Raw genomic sequence first — 14,206 nt, 5'->3', positions numbered from 1 at the left:
AGAACCCCCCCCCCCCCGCAAAAAAGCCAGAACAAAACAAAAATGCTCTTTAGTGAAAGAGACCACGTTATTTGGACTCCACTCCACAGCATTTGTATAAATTAGGTGCTTCAAACTTTAGATAAAAGCACCAAACCCACCCCCCTAAGTGGCCAGCCCATACAGATGTTGGGCGAGCTGGGTCAAAATAACAGGATGCCTCTAATGCTCCTAATGCCCTTTCAAGCTAACACTGAGCACAGGGCATGTGCTGGGCTCAAAACAGGGGCACGCAGAGTTTAAAGTAAAGTGTCATTTTTGGTTTGGGGTTTGTTTTTTTTTGGGGGGGGCAAAGTGGGGGCTACATCTGTAAGCAGCCTACATTTGTATCATCAGAATCTCTGCAACTGTCCTAAGGAGGTCCTGAAGTGACAAAAATCATCCAGGACTGGTACTACTAATGCCTCATCTGATGAGACAGATCAGTAAGCCTTTGCAATTGAAGGAAGATGCTAGGCTTTGTTTAGCTCCCAGGTCAGGTTTGTCTTGGTGATTTCTCCCAGCTGGAGTTAAGAACCAAATTAAGATGGAATTCAGCTACTAAGCAGTTTCCAACCTGGTGCAATGAACAAGCAAGACAACTGACAGAGAATAAGGGATTCTCTGCCATTTATGCTTTCATATAGAAGAACAAGGAGGTACAAGACACACACAACTCCAGCCAGTGCTATTCAAAAGACTCTGATTTTGTGCAAGTGAGGCATATGCACAGACAGATATTCAGATGATGAAGTCACCAATCAAGTTAAGTTTTGGTAAAGTTATAGGTAAAACAGGAGTTTACTATTCACTTCAATGAAGCCAGGATGTCACCCTCTTTGCCCCTCCAGCCACACACATGTGCACCAACTGCCCCACATAGTTGTAGAGGATTACTACAGTGAAAAAATATAGAAAAGTAGCTCAACGTATTTCTGTAATAAGTAAATAAAGGATAGTTACCATGTTGAAGTAAGACCTAATTTTGACCCCTCTTGCCAGATCCCAGACTATGACATTGCCATCATGGCCAGCAGAGAAGAGAACTCTAGGATCAAATGGATGAGGTTCAAGAACAAACACTTCATCCTCATGTCCCTGAAATTAAATATATATTATTTTAAATGTGCTGTTGAGAATAAAAAAAGAATGGCTGAAATTATATAAACAGATACAATTATCACTATAGTATCAGCAGTATAAACATGCAAATAGGTCATAACAATGTGAACCTATATAAAAATGTCAAACATACAACAGCAGTTTGACAACTCTACTAGCTTAGCTTTTCTCTTTGTGGCCCTTCATCCAATATTCTTCTCTGTTCTCTCTCAGGACAATTTGAAATACATTATTATGAGCATGCCAGCTGTGGGATCCCTGGGTCCTCACAGCTGAGACCCAGAGCTCCATTAGCTGTGAGACTCTCAGTTCCAGCTGCAGGGAGGCACAGCCAGGACCAAACAGCTCTATGTGAGACCAAGGATTTCACATACCCCCCAAGCCTAGGGGATCACAGGATCCACAATCCCCCAGGCTCAGAGTAGGTAGGTGGGAGCCCCGCCAGATGCAGGGACTCTCAGTCCCAGCTGCATGTGGTCCCCCATGGACAGGAGCCCAGTCAGCAAAGAGGGCTCCCAGCTGTGGGTGTCTGCTTCTCGTAGATGCAGGGAAACCCAGGACTGGGCTCCCTCTACACTGGTAATAAGATGCGATTAGCTCTAATGTGCAATCCCACAATTGTGCCTCCCACCACGTACATGTGGCAAGGCAGGAGTGATTGTATGGATCACACATTAAATCCAATCATGCATTTACCTGCACAGGTAGAGGGGGCCTCAGGAAGAGTAGTGTAAGTAAATGTAAAATAATTATTTCATGCCCAAAAGATGAGGGTGTTACAAGGACTGGTTTCTGTGATGCAACAGAGGAATTAATGCACCCCAAGTCAGACTTTCACAGCAGTACCAAAGATTCTGTATATTTGTATAGCAAGAAAAAGAGGTATGGGAATATTTATGCACAGAAAATTCTTACTTCTTTATTACGTAAGAATAACAATTCACATTGCCAATAATTTCAAGACAGCAAAACCAAGAATGGTGTCTCCTTTCTCACTTATGCACACTTATATCTCCAAAGCAAGCACGGCAAATCTCTGAAATGTTAGTTCAGGGTAAGTATCGGTATGTGTATTTCTAAATTAGATTTCGATTGAAACAAAAAAAAATTAACATCTACAGCTAATAATTGGCAAGGTGTGTTATGGTGACCTTCAAAAAGGGAGATATGGAGTAAGTTTTACTGGCCTCAAACATGGTATGCATTTTCATGTTGAAAATAAGATCAAGAACCTTACCATAAGGACATGAATAAGTTGGCCAGTGAAAGAATTCCAAACTTTTAGAGTCATGTTATTAACTGCAGTTATAACAGAGTTGTCATGGCGGTCCCATGCCACCATTGTTACTTTCAGTTTTGTGATTTTGTCTTCTACTCCTTGCAGACTTTGTCTAAAAGTAAATAGCAAAAAGGAGTTTCAAAACAATTAAAATTAATTTGCCAAACCTTTCCCTTTGTCCAGAAACGTTTTTTTTTTTTTTTTTTATATAAACAGACTCAGAATTGCAAATTTTTCAGTGTTTACATTTCCTACTGAAGGCAATAATACATTTCTGCAACAACATGCACAACTGAAAAATTAGACATATGATGGAAATAAGTGCAACAATACATGCCCAACCAGAAAAAAAACAATTCAGTGTTCTTAAAGTAATTCATAAAGTGGTATTCTAAGCAGCAGCAGGTTTCACAGGCCACACTGATGCATCTGTGTAATTTTTATCTTCACATAGTGCCCTCTGATACCACTTCAACCTATGTAAATCGAATGGGACATGTAGCAAGGTAGAAAAATCTGAAGAAAAAAAACAGTCTGCATACATAGGCAATTTTGGCTTACGGAACCTCTATTATTGGTGATTATATGTAAAAAAAGTATTGTCCTAAGGCTCTGTCAATCATATTGCTGGGGTTGGAGAGAGGGGAGAAGAAGGTCACCTTCAAACGAAAAAGGTCTAAGGTAACGAACATGGAACTCCACAACGTCTTATATGCAAAGAATTTTGTAGGACACAGCCTCACTTACGGCAACAGGTGAAGTCCAAGCTCCATCAGTGTCACTGGGAAAACCCACTGACCTCAATGTGGCCAGGATTTCACCCACTGTTCAGAGCCTTACCTCCCTCCCATTACGCCTGAAAGAGTAGCTCATCTCAAATGTCATGTTTATTAACGATTTTGGATTATAATTTGTATGCGTTTCTTATTATTTCCAAATTTATAAACTTTAAAACACTCCTCCCATCCCAGAGACTATTTCTGTAAAGTGTTGGGAGTACATTCAGTTGTTATCCCTCCAGGTGGTCCTATGCCTTACAAGGACCTTTGGGAGAGTGGGAAAGAAAAGGGAGGGGAGGGTGGAGGGACATGGCAGGTGGAACAGTGTTAACACTTACCAAGACATGAGACAGGAAAGGTACCTCTATGCTACAGACCTCAATGTAATGGAGAGAGAGCTTATTTAAAGCTACATCTTTGGGATCTAAAGTACCAAAATCAGTCCACCTCAACTTATCTACAGGCTTGACATTATTTAAAAAAGGGAAGGGTTTGCAGTATAGCTGTACCAGCAAATCCTTTTAAGACTTGCTTATTATACCAGCAAGACAATGTTTTTGTCAATTCAGATTATCCATCACCTAGTGTTGTGATACTGCCCATATTTTTAAGCAAAGCTGGACCTTTCCACCCTGGTTCCAAAAACCTAGCTACGAATTTTAATGCAGATATCTAGAAAGTCTGGCTTGATTCATCCCTTGAGCAATGGTAGTCACCTTTTTGACAGGTTTGTCTCAAATCCCTGACCTTCTCTCAATGGCATTCTGATCCTCACCCCCGCAGAAGTATACCTGATAAAGAGTTTGCACAATGGGGCACTGAAAAAGGTGCCTGAAGCTTGCATGCCACACACAGCAGTTTCCCATACCACAGATGGCCAACCCTGGCTTGAAGGGTTTAAAAAGCAAGGCTTTTTAAATGTCTTGGTAACAAGAGCTAAAGTATATGTCAGGTGAGCTAATTTGAACAGCTGAATATCTGGTCAGATATCTAAAAAATAAAATTGGAAAGTCGACGCCAATACAACACGATCCACACTTAAGCATTCTGAAGTTATTCAACTGACGCATCGAACATTTGGGTTGAACAAGTTTCCAATATGCACCACAGATACTGTGATAGCAATCTGTTTCGTATAACTTACCCTGCCGGACGAGTAGCCATGTCTAACAAAATACTCTTCCATTCCCTTCGCTTAAATTGCCAGATACGTGCTGTCCCATCACGACTTCCACTTACAAACCTACCCAAAAGAAGAAGTCACACCTCAATATCATATACAGGTAAGGAGGACAGTATGCAATTCATTCCTATTGTTTAAATCTGTAATATATTACTACATAAATCTACCAACATATAGTATTTCCAAAATTCTGCGCTGATGATTTTTAATGGAGCCCACTTCATACATCTAAGACAGACATAAGATTGGTAAATTGTATTCCTCCTCCTGAACTACAGCCAGAAATAACTTCCCAAATATGCTAGTTGCACATGGATTTGTATGGTACCCTTCCACCTTCTGGTCAACTACTAATCTTGGAAATTGCCATACATGAGACTAGCTTAGAAACAACACTATGTGGATTCTATACAATTGTCCCCTCACTGGAAACAGTCTAAATTCAGAGGTTAAGTAGTGCATAATGCCAGGATGAGTTAACCTGGAAAAATAGACACCTAATTTGTACATGCAAAACCTATTTCTCAAGTAATTTGGTACTGCATATTTTCTAACTGTCACGGTATCTAAACTAACCATTTCTCCTTTACAACTCAAATTGCAGATGATTATGGTGAAGTTTCCCCAAGGTCCATTAAAGCTATTTATAATACAAAAAAACCCTATATTAAAAATCCACCTCCCAAAATAATTCACTGTCAATGAAACCTAATTTCTTTCTTTAGCATCTTCTGTGCCATGGATCCAAAAAATTCTGAAGAACAGTCGTATCAAAATATTCAAAACAGACAAAACGCCCAAGTCTTTAGGTAGGCCTATGCTTGGATTAATTTTGCCTTAAATCAAGTCACAACTGATTAAAAGAACCAGCTAGGATGAGTAAAGTACTATATTAGAAATAATTCTGAACTCTGCCAAGCTTTTGCCATATCCTGACAACACAAAAACTGGTCGTTAAATAATGATTATGCTTTTTTTGTAATGGGAGACAATAATTATAAAAGTTATACCATTATTGTTTTAAATAAAGGTATTTGGTAACTTTTGAGTTATCACTATTAGAAGGACATCTACAACATAAAAAAATACAGAAAACTACAAAGGATACAACAGAATATTTATAGTGAACTGTAGAAAACAGCTGACATTTGGTAGTTTTAATAAAGCTGGAAAGCCTGCTCTGAAGTAAAAAAACCATTCAAACGTTCATTTACTTACCTATTACTACTGTTAGAAAACTGAATGCTGTCAACTTTATCCTATGTAAAGAAGAAAGAAATTAACAGTGATTCCAAACTATCAGTGCATTTTAATCAGATACTTATGTATTTTTAAATAGTATTTACAGTATGAAACTCCAACTCTGATATCTTCTCTGGCTGACCTGATCCAAAGAAATAAACCCTAATGACGTGATCTGTACTTCCAGTGGCCAGAAACATTCCACCTGAGAGGGACAAACACAAATAAACAAGTCATGAGTAAAAAGGAAAGGTAACATTATCTGAATAATGACAAAGCTCTTGAATGTATAGAATTCATCTTTCCTAAATTTACATTTACTGCTTTTAATTGTTTAATTTTTATGTCAAATTTCAAGCTACACAAAAAATCTGTTACACTGAGCTTGTCATACCGTTTACATTATTTATGTCACAATGACTAGATAATCCTAATTTTTTCCTCAAAACAACGATGGCTACATATTAAGTAACTTTTAATAGGCAAAACAATTGTAGGACTGCTTTTAGAAGATCTGTGGAAAAGAAAATTAAATTTCAAATTAATACGGAATTTTTAAAATTTTCTCTAGTCATTAGAAGTAGAATCTTCAAAAGCGTAAGTGACTTGGGAAATTAAGTCCATTCTCAAAAGAAAAAAAATAGTTAAGGTATTTACAAGTTAAAGTTGCAATGAAATTTAATAAGAAGGTAAACTTGTGAATGTCTTGAAAATACATCTTGGACAATTTAGCAATTTTGTTTGTACTGCCTTAGCTAAATTTTGAAAAATCATGTTTCTTCTAGTGACCAAGAAAAATTCAAATTCTTCCAGAGTTTGGAAATTGATGCTTCTTGTCCAAGCCAAAACATAAGCCAGGGGTTTTTTTTTATTATCTCCCTTATTATCAAGAAATACTAAACTTAAAGAAAGCTACAGGTCACAAAAATGTATTAGCAATGTTTATATCAACTGATTCCCAAAGATGCCTATATAACAAGTATTTATGTACAGATTATGAAAATCTATTATCCCTATCAAGTGCTCTTATCCCCACCCCTTAATCTCATCCAAACATCAAAAGAAGTCATACTACTGTACTATACTATGGTCTGCTTTACACCTCATATGCCTTGTTATAAAGTTTATACATTAAAGAAGAATAAAGAAAACTCTGTACCAGCACTAAAAGAAGAACAGATCATCTGGACTCCCGGCCGAGGGCGTTCTGTAAACTTTGCTGGCCTTGGACTACAAATATAAAAATAAGTAAAATAATATCCTAAGGGGGTTACTTGCAGAAACAACTCTCTCAAAACTAAGCACAGAAAAACAAAATTAAACATAAAAGAACAGATGGCTGCCCATCTATAAACAATTTAGTGTCATGCTTCATGATCTGATCTTTAGGATATAACAATGGCTCATGTAGACAAAATTATGCATGTAACAGAGTTCTGGGATCACAGAGATAGTTCATTATGGAGTTTTTTGTTATTAAAAAAAGGAAGAGAGAACAAAAGAGAACAAGTGAGGGGAGAGACTTGTGGTTAACTATTAAGTTTAGTCTTAAATAATACATGACCAACTCTTCCCCATACTAATTGTAAAACAACAAACAGGCTTCTTTGAAGAATTAAAGGAAAACAAAAATTAAAAGTTCTCTAATAAAAACATTTGGTGTAAAGAAATATGTTAATACTCGTTTATGCAAGCTGGCTAGTTTAAGAAAAATATGTATCCTTAAGTGGCATTAACATCTTATTATTCCCAAATTTAAATTAGCATTTTGAATTCCCATGTAGTTCTCATCTATTCTTCTACTCCATTTCTTCCCTTTAAGCATTTCAAAACCTGATATACACATAGAAGTAAAAACTAAAACAGGATTTTAATAATCTAGCTTTCAGGTAAGAGTAAAGAAAATCTGTATTTTTTCTCCCTCAACACTCATGTTCATTCTGCACACAAGGTGCAGCAACAGCGCTATAACATTTCACTGGCAAGCTATGCTAAAGAAAGGAAAAACGTAGACTACACATTGTTGTTGTAGATTTCTTACACATGTAGGCTGCTTGCAGATATTAAAAAAAAAAACAAAACACACAAAACCCTATGCTTTACCGGAAGCAGCAGCATGTTAGTCTGACCCAGATCTGCAGCATCTGTACAGACTGGGCACTTCAGCAGAGCTTTTTGGCATTTTTATCTAAATCCAAGTGAATCAGCTATTAGATAAAAGCACCAAAAAAACCCACTAAAGTGCTCAATCTATAGAGACATCAGGCGAGCCAGTTCCAACTAACACGATGCCTCTTCTGGGCATGTGCTAAGCTTGGCACAGGAGCACACGGAGTTTAAAGCGCCATTTTTTGTTTTTTAACATCTGCAACCAGCCTTAAAATAGGTAGGATTTCAGCTAACAGAATACAGAAAAAAGTATTCATTACTTATCTGAAAAATTCCTTTTTTTGAGTAACACGTCCCAGAGATCCACGCAGCCACTGAGGCAGATTGAGCCTCTTCATCACTTCTAAAAAGCCTGACAATTATTACTCTAACACACCAAGGACACTTTAAGCTTTTTTAAGTACACTTTAGTACCTGTGTTCATGCAAAGCAAAGAATGTAGCGAACAAACAAATTCTGAATACCAATTAATTGCTGTATGCAATTCCCAAACAGGCAGCCATTGCAACTGGGTACGTTCTATAAACTTCATTATTCTAAGAAAATACCTAGGAAATGTTGGGTAATTCTTACTATTAATGAGATTCAAAATGTGTGACACAGGGGACTTTCATAGCAGCAGCCACTCGGGGTGAGAGAACTATTATATTCAGAACATTACAACTTTTTTTTAGGCACTACAATATGGAGCATCCCTACCCAAAAAGGTGGTATCCATTCATTTTACATCCAGCTTGCAGAATTTAGAGAAAGTATGAAGAGAGAACCAGGCAGCTGCTGCATGCAGACTTGATTGTGAATACTTTAATTTTATGGAAAGTATAGCCCTTATATCTCAAGGTGAGTACTTCTAAACAACAGCTTGAAAACTGAGGTCATCAACAGAATAACCACTATAATGGTTAAAAGGTACTAGAACACTATAAACTGTTCAAAATCTATGCCCAGTAGGGGTAATGAGAGCCAATTTAAGGACTCGTAAAGAAGCTTTCTTCACTTCCAAGCGTATGTAGAAGATGGGCTGCTGTTAAAAAGAACTAGACAAAAACTCTCTCTTTCCCATGGCTTTAAGAATGCAAGGCCGATAAGATCTCCAAATGCCTGAATTATCAAGCCTAACCAAAGCTCATCTAAAGGAATTTGAAAATACTGATTCAGATATTGCGGTGTTACCCTGGTCTCTGAATAAACAAAAGTTACATTTGTTTAGAAGTCAAGAATAAGGATACTACTTCTGCAGTTGGTGCAGCTCTACTCAAAAGCTATGCAGAGGCTCACACAAGGATTCCAAGTCCCTCCTTCAACAATATGTCCATTCTTGAAGAAGCAAAGATGGGATATACTACGCCCTTTTCAGGTGACCTGAGAACTAATGCCTCCTTGTCCAAAACAAGACTGTAGGAATCCCTGGTGCCTGTTCTCATATGATCTTTCACAGCCTTTGGGCAAAAATAAAGGAGAGAAGGGACATAGGAGTCTTTTGCAAGGTGTCATAGATTTCATAGACATTAGGGCTGGAAGGGACCTCGGAAGATCATCGAATCCAGCCCCCCGTCCAAAGGGCAGGAAGTCAGCTGGGGTCATAGGATCCCAGCAAGATAAGCATCCAATTTGCTCTTGAAGGTGTTCAATGTAGGTGCTTGAACCACCTCTGATGGCAGGCTGTTCCAGACCTTGGGGACTCGGACAGTAAAGAAATTCTTCTTTATGTCCAGCCTGAAACAGTCTTGTAGTAGTTTATGACCTTTCGACCTTGCCATCCCTTGGGGCGCTCAGGTGACATCCAGTGTCTTTGTTTTGTGATCCTGCCAATGTGAGAACACCACTGGAAATCTGTACTATTTTGGAAAACTAAATCTCTAAAACCAGATGCAAACGAAGCTTGAAGCATAACTAAGACATCAATATATTTCAGTGTTAATTCAGCCCTCCTACCTGTTGGGTCATTTGGTGGTAGATCACAATTAGTCAAGAAGACCACCACTCTCATGGAGAAGGGAAGATTGCAACCACTTTAGGAGGGAAGATCATTTTGACTGGTAGCTACCCTGCTCAAAACTTCTGGCCTTGCCTACTGATTTTCTCTAAACAAGGATTTATAGGACTATAAAGATTTAAGCTTGAAACTAAAAAGGAGTAAAATAATGTTTAATGTTTCCATTTACTCTGATGGACCTTTTTCCTTCTCTTAAATCTCTCATCAGCTACACCCTTTCTGAGTTTATTCCTTCTTTTTCTGTCCATCTCCAAAATGGTTGACAGGACAAAACAGACAGATCTAGAACTATATTATCACTTTCTCTAATACTGTTCTTGATTTTACTCATCAGATGAAAAACAATACTCATGAAAAGATCGGGATGGACTCTCCCATGGAGAGTACCCTCTGAAAACATGGCCATGTAGTTTTCTTGCCCTGAGAAGATTCAGGCTGAGCATCCAAGATGGACTGATCCTACAATGGGGTTTCCTAGAACCTCAAGATTCATTTGAAAGATATTTCTGTATGACTTGAACACGCTGACCTCATGGGTCAGGACCAAGATCCAAACCTTGACATTTAAAGAAAGTCTCTGGTCTATCTGTTGTACTAGGAAACAAGGCAGGGAGATGTACTGTGAAATGGACAGTATATCTGGGCCTGAGGATTCTATCTAGAACTTGTGTATGACTATGTTAGTGCTGTTCTACTACAGAAGCATAGTAGATGGAGTAGGATGACAGGAAAGGGGCTGGGCAAGAGATTTCTATGGCCTTTTAACACTGTGCTTCAACCTGCAGTCATGGGGGAAATGGTATGGAATGGAGGGAATGGCTAACTTGGTGCCACAGTCAAAATATTTTTGCACTTCTTATCTTTTGTCAGAGTTCTCCAGCTTGGGTAAGAAAGGTTACAGGAAACACTATTCTAGTCTGGACACTTGAGAAGGACCTGGGTCTCTACAGCAGGGGTTTTCAACCTTTTTGGATCAGTGTACCTCCAGTGGCCTAACATGGAGCAGGGGGTGGCGGGGGAGGCACACGGCAGAATGAGGAACAACAGCAGCTGCCGCATGTGAGCTTCCCCCCCACCCCACACCCGGCCGGGCAGCACCTACGCAGGATGGTGCATGGTGGCGCTCCATCCCTGCCTGCCTGTGCATATCCATTAGGGCCTTCTCACATACTCCCGGTTGACAACCCCCGCTCTACAAAACCACTCTGAAAGTCCAGCCATTTAATCCTTGAGGTGCTACAAACCTGTGTAGATACAAGGAAAAAACAGAATAACTAGAGAGAAAATTCACCATTCTATTGACCAATGCTGTGTTATCCTGTTATAAAGTAATGTATATCCCTGAGGTAATGACCTTAAATGAAGTTATTTCCAACTCCTTATTCCCGCCCCCTCCCCGGTGCAATCCTCCCACACTAATTTCTACATTTATAATATTAGTTGAAAACGTTCAATCCTTTCTTTTTCCTTGCATCACCATCCGATATTGAAGCATAAAAATGCATCTGTACCCAAGCTACCCTTTTGAGTTCTCGTATTTTATTGATATTCTATTAATATTAGAACATACACTGATTTCTAATATTCTACTTGCCTTTTTAAGTTTTGCTCTCTTACCACAAGCTGTTCTGAGCCTCTGTTGGGAGGCGGAAGGGACATGTAAACTGCACACACACACACAAACACACACACTGTTGAGGAAGAGGAGGAAATCCCCTTGCCAAAAAAAGGAGACCTTGTATACTGACAGACATACTTTTTGGCTGCTTTAATACAGAGGGGAAAACTATCATCACATCAACTGTTATTTATTTATTGGACTTATCATACTGGTCATATACAATGTCCCTGAATAAGATAAGCACCTTTTATTTGGAAAGGCAGAATGAAGAAAAAGTGTTTTCCGTGAAAATACAAGTAGGAAAGTAGCCGAGTAACAGCTTCTGCAGCTGAAGCCTCTGTCAGGGAAAAAGAGAAAAGTGCACATAGCCAGACACTATGAAACTCCATGTACAGCACTACAGTGTTACTTTAACTTCCCTCCAGCAATGGCAGAAACTGCAATTACCATATTTCTTCTCTTATAACATGTACCCCAATTTCCAGCAGCTAAATTGTGGGAAAAAGATGTGCCATGTGAAAGACACCATAGCATATTGCCACCCTTCCCAACAAAGCTCCAGAGCTGCCCCTGTCAGGTATTACTTCCATCAAGCAATAAGCATTATCATTCAATGGAAACTGTCACACCATGTGACCAGCTTCATGTTCAAAGGGCAAGCCATTCAGAAGGGGGAAAAGCACCTTGGGAACTTGCTCTGCCAGTGCTCACCAGCAAGAAGTGGACAGTTGCTGGCAGGGGCTGTCATCCCTCTTCGCAGCTGTGCTGGGACTGAGACATCAGCTGGGCTCCCCTGGGTGAAAGAGCTGCCTTCAACCCTTGTGCAGATAAGGGGAGACTTGCGTGAAGGGCAGGGATGGCAGCAGCAGTAGGGCTCAAACTCTCCAGGGAACTTACGAACCGTTTTGCCCCCCTACAGGTTTCTGAACAAATTCCCTCTCCCATGGCTCCCTGTTTCAGACAAGTAAAGCATGTCACTTGAGTGTTTTTATATACTCCAAGAACTGAGACTCCTTATCAGCTAAGAACTGCTACCCAGAGCATTTTTCCATCTATTGACTCCTCTGTGAAATCCTATGAAATATGAACTTTAATTTCTACCCAAAACTTTTACAATCTTGTCTCCGATGTCTGATGAAGGGTGTTTGTGCCCGAAAGCTTGCAATTAAACAATTTGTTTTTGCAAAAATCTTGTTGGTTCAATAAAACATATCCCCTCTGTCCATGAACCTCGACTGCTTTTTCCTTCCTCTAGACCAATACAGCTACAACCTGGATACCTTTTATATACTCTGGGTTTCACAGAGGTGCTAATGGCTAGAAAGGACAGGCAGCGAGTCATGACATCTGCTCCTGTGCCTGGCCTAGGGCACCAGAATTAAGTGCGAGAATCCCACAGAGACCCCTTGCAGGGGGTGGGGGAGCTCGGAAGCAAGGGGAAGAGATAGTGGGAGCAAACATAGGTGCGTACAGGCCTGGGAGCAAGCAATCTACTCCGGGACCTGGTCAAACTCTATCACCCTGTGTATAACATGCCACATGTTCAAATTAAGACTTGATAGAAACCACCTATAAAAATTTTCCATATTTTTCAAGCAATAGCTTTACTGCTTGTGGGTCATTTTTTATGGATTGTTGGCTATTTTTATTGTGTAACTTAAATATGTAGCATGTCTACATTTATTGTGTAGGTAAGCAGTTAATTACACAAAACATGTAATGTGTTGGAGCCTGAAAAAACCAAAACACCACCAAAAAAAGAACAGAATGTAAAACAAAAACTCCTTAAACAGTATCCCTGTCTGCATGACTCTGCATCTAGTCATAATACATGCAGTGATGCAAGTATTCTATATTGCTCTAATGTTAACCCTGAAGCAGAGGAAATTGGAGCAGTTTTGCTTCACTAAATATCAAAGAATCATGCAGACGCAGCAGCTTCACTGCTGAAATCAATACAATAGTTATATCTGTCTATATCCTATGAAAGCTTGGTGACGAAACCAACCGAAGCATTTTTCACCCATTTTTTTCTCTTTAATGACATGGAGCAACTTCTTTCTGCTGTTCTGGAAATAGATGCAAAACAGAAAGGTTTTGTTCAGAAGTGGAGCCACACTTCATCAGTCATCAACTGACAGTTCTGGTCTGCTTCTGACACAAATCTCATGGGTTCACAGATTTTATTATAAATTACTACAATGTAAATTCCCAGTCTCTTGGAAATGCTTAGTATAATTTCAGTGAAAAAACATGAGACAATTCACTTACAAAAATAAAGGAAAAATTTTCATAAGCAAGCCCTTTTTGACTCAAGTAAAATTTCACTCAAGAAATATTCCAGGACATTACATTAAATTCTCATGCTGTACCAGGTCACTTCTGGATGCCATGCTGTTACATTACTCTTAGAGACTTGTGTAAAATATACTAAAGTTATTTAGAAATAGCTGATTCAGGTTCTAAACAATGACAGTTTAAAGCAACCATTAGCCTCCTAATTAGTAGAGGGCAACCTTAGGCTCTAGTAATTGTGATAATCATTTGTAAAGACTGGTTCTCTTGGATATAATGAAACTGCAAATGATCCCAAAAATGCAACAGTAATTTTTTTTTTTTTTTTTTAATTAAAATTCTGGAGTTTACTTAAATATTTCAAAGAGAATCACTCCCCAGGGGAAGTTCTGTGAAATCATGAAGGCTGTGGACCAAGTGAATAGGACGTCCTCCTGCTGCCTTGACCCAGGGCAGGCTGCAGAGAGCAGTGGCTGTCTGGGGCATGGGGCCATGGGTCACT

The 14,206-nt window shown here is 39.2% G+C and overlaps 1 protein-coding gene across 1 annotated transcript in view; it reads right to left on the bottom strand.

Moving 5' to 3' along the window:
• PHIP (pleckstrin homology domain interacting protein) overlaps window positions 1-14,206 on the bottom strand; it is a 217,830-nt gene that overhangs the window by 121,524 nt on the left and 82,100 nt on the right. Inside the window, exons 7-12 of the mRNA XM_019520451.1 lie at window positions 6,783-6,853; window positions 5,728-5,828; window positions 5,600-5,640; window positions 4,343-4,441; window positions 2,378-2,531; window positions 982-1,116 (exon numbers count right to left, since the gene is read on the bottom strand). Of these exons, the coding sequence (XP_019375996.1) occupies window positions 982-1,116; window positions 2,378-2,531; window positions 4,343-4,441; window positions 5,600-5,640; window positions 5,728-5,828; window positions 6,783-6,853 (601 nt within the window). The remainder of the gene's footprint in view (window positions 1-981; window positions 1,117-2,377; window positions 2,532-4,342; window positions 4,442-5,599; window positions 5,641-5,727; window positions 5,829-6,782; window positions 6,854-14,206) is intronic.

This window comes from Gavialis gangeticus, unplaced genomic scaffold (genome assembly GCF_001723915.1).
Source record: "Gavialis gangeticus isolate Ggan-Ray unplaced genomic scaffold, GavGan_comp1, whole genome shotgun sequence".
In the NCBI taxonomy this organism is placed as follows: Eukaryota; Metazoa; Chordata; order Crocodylia; family Gavialidae; genus Gavialis; species Gavialis gangeticus.
This window is presented reverse-complemented; position numbering and strand designations above follow the sequence as displayed.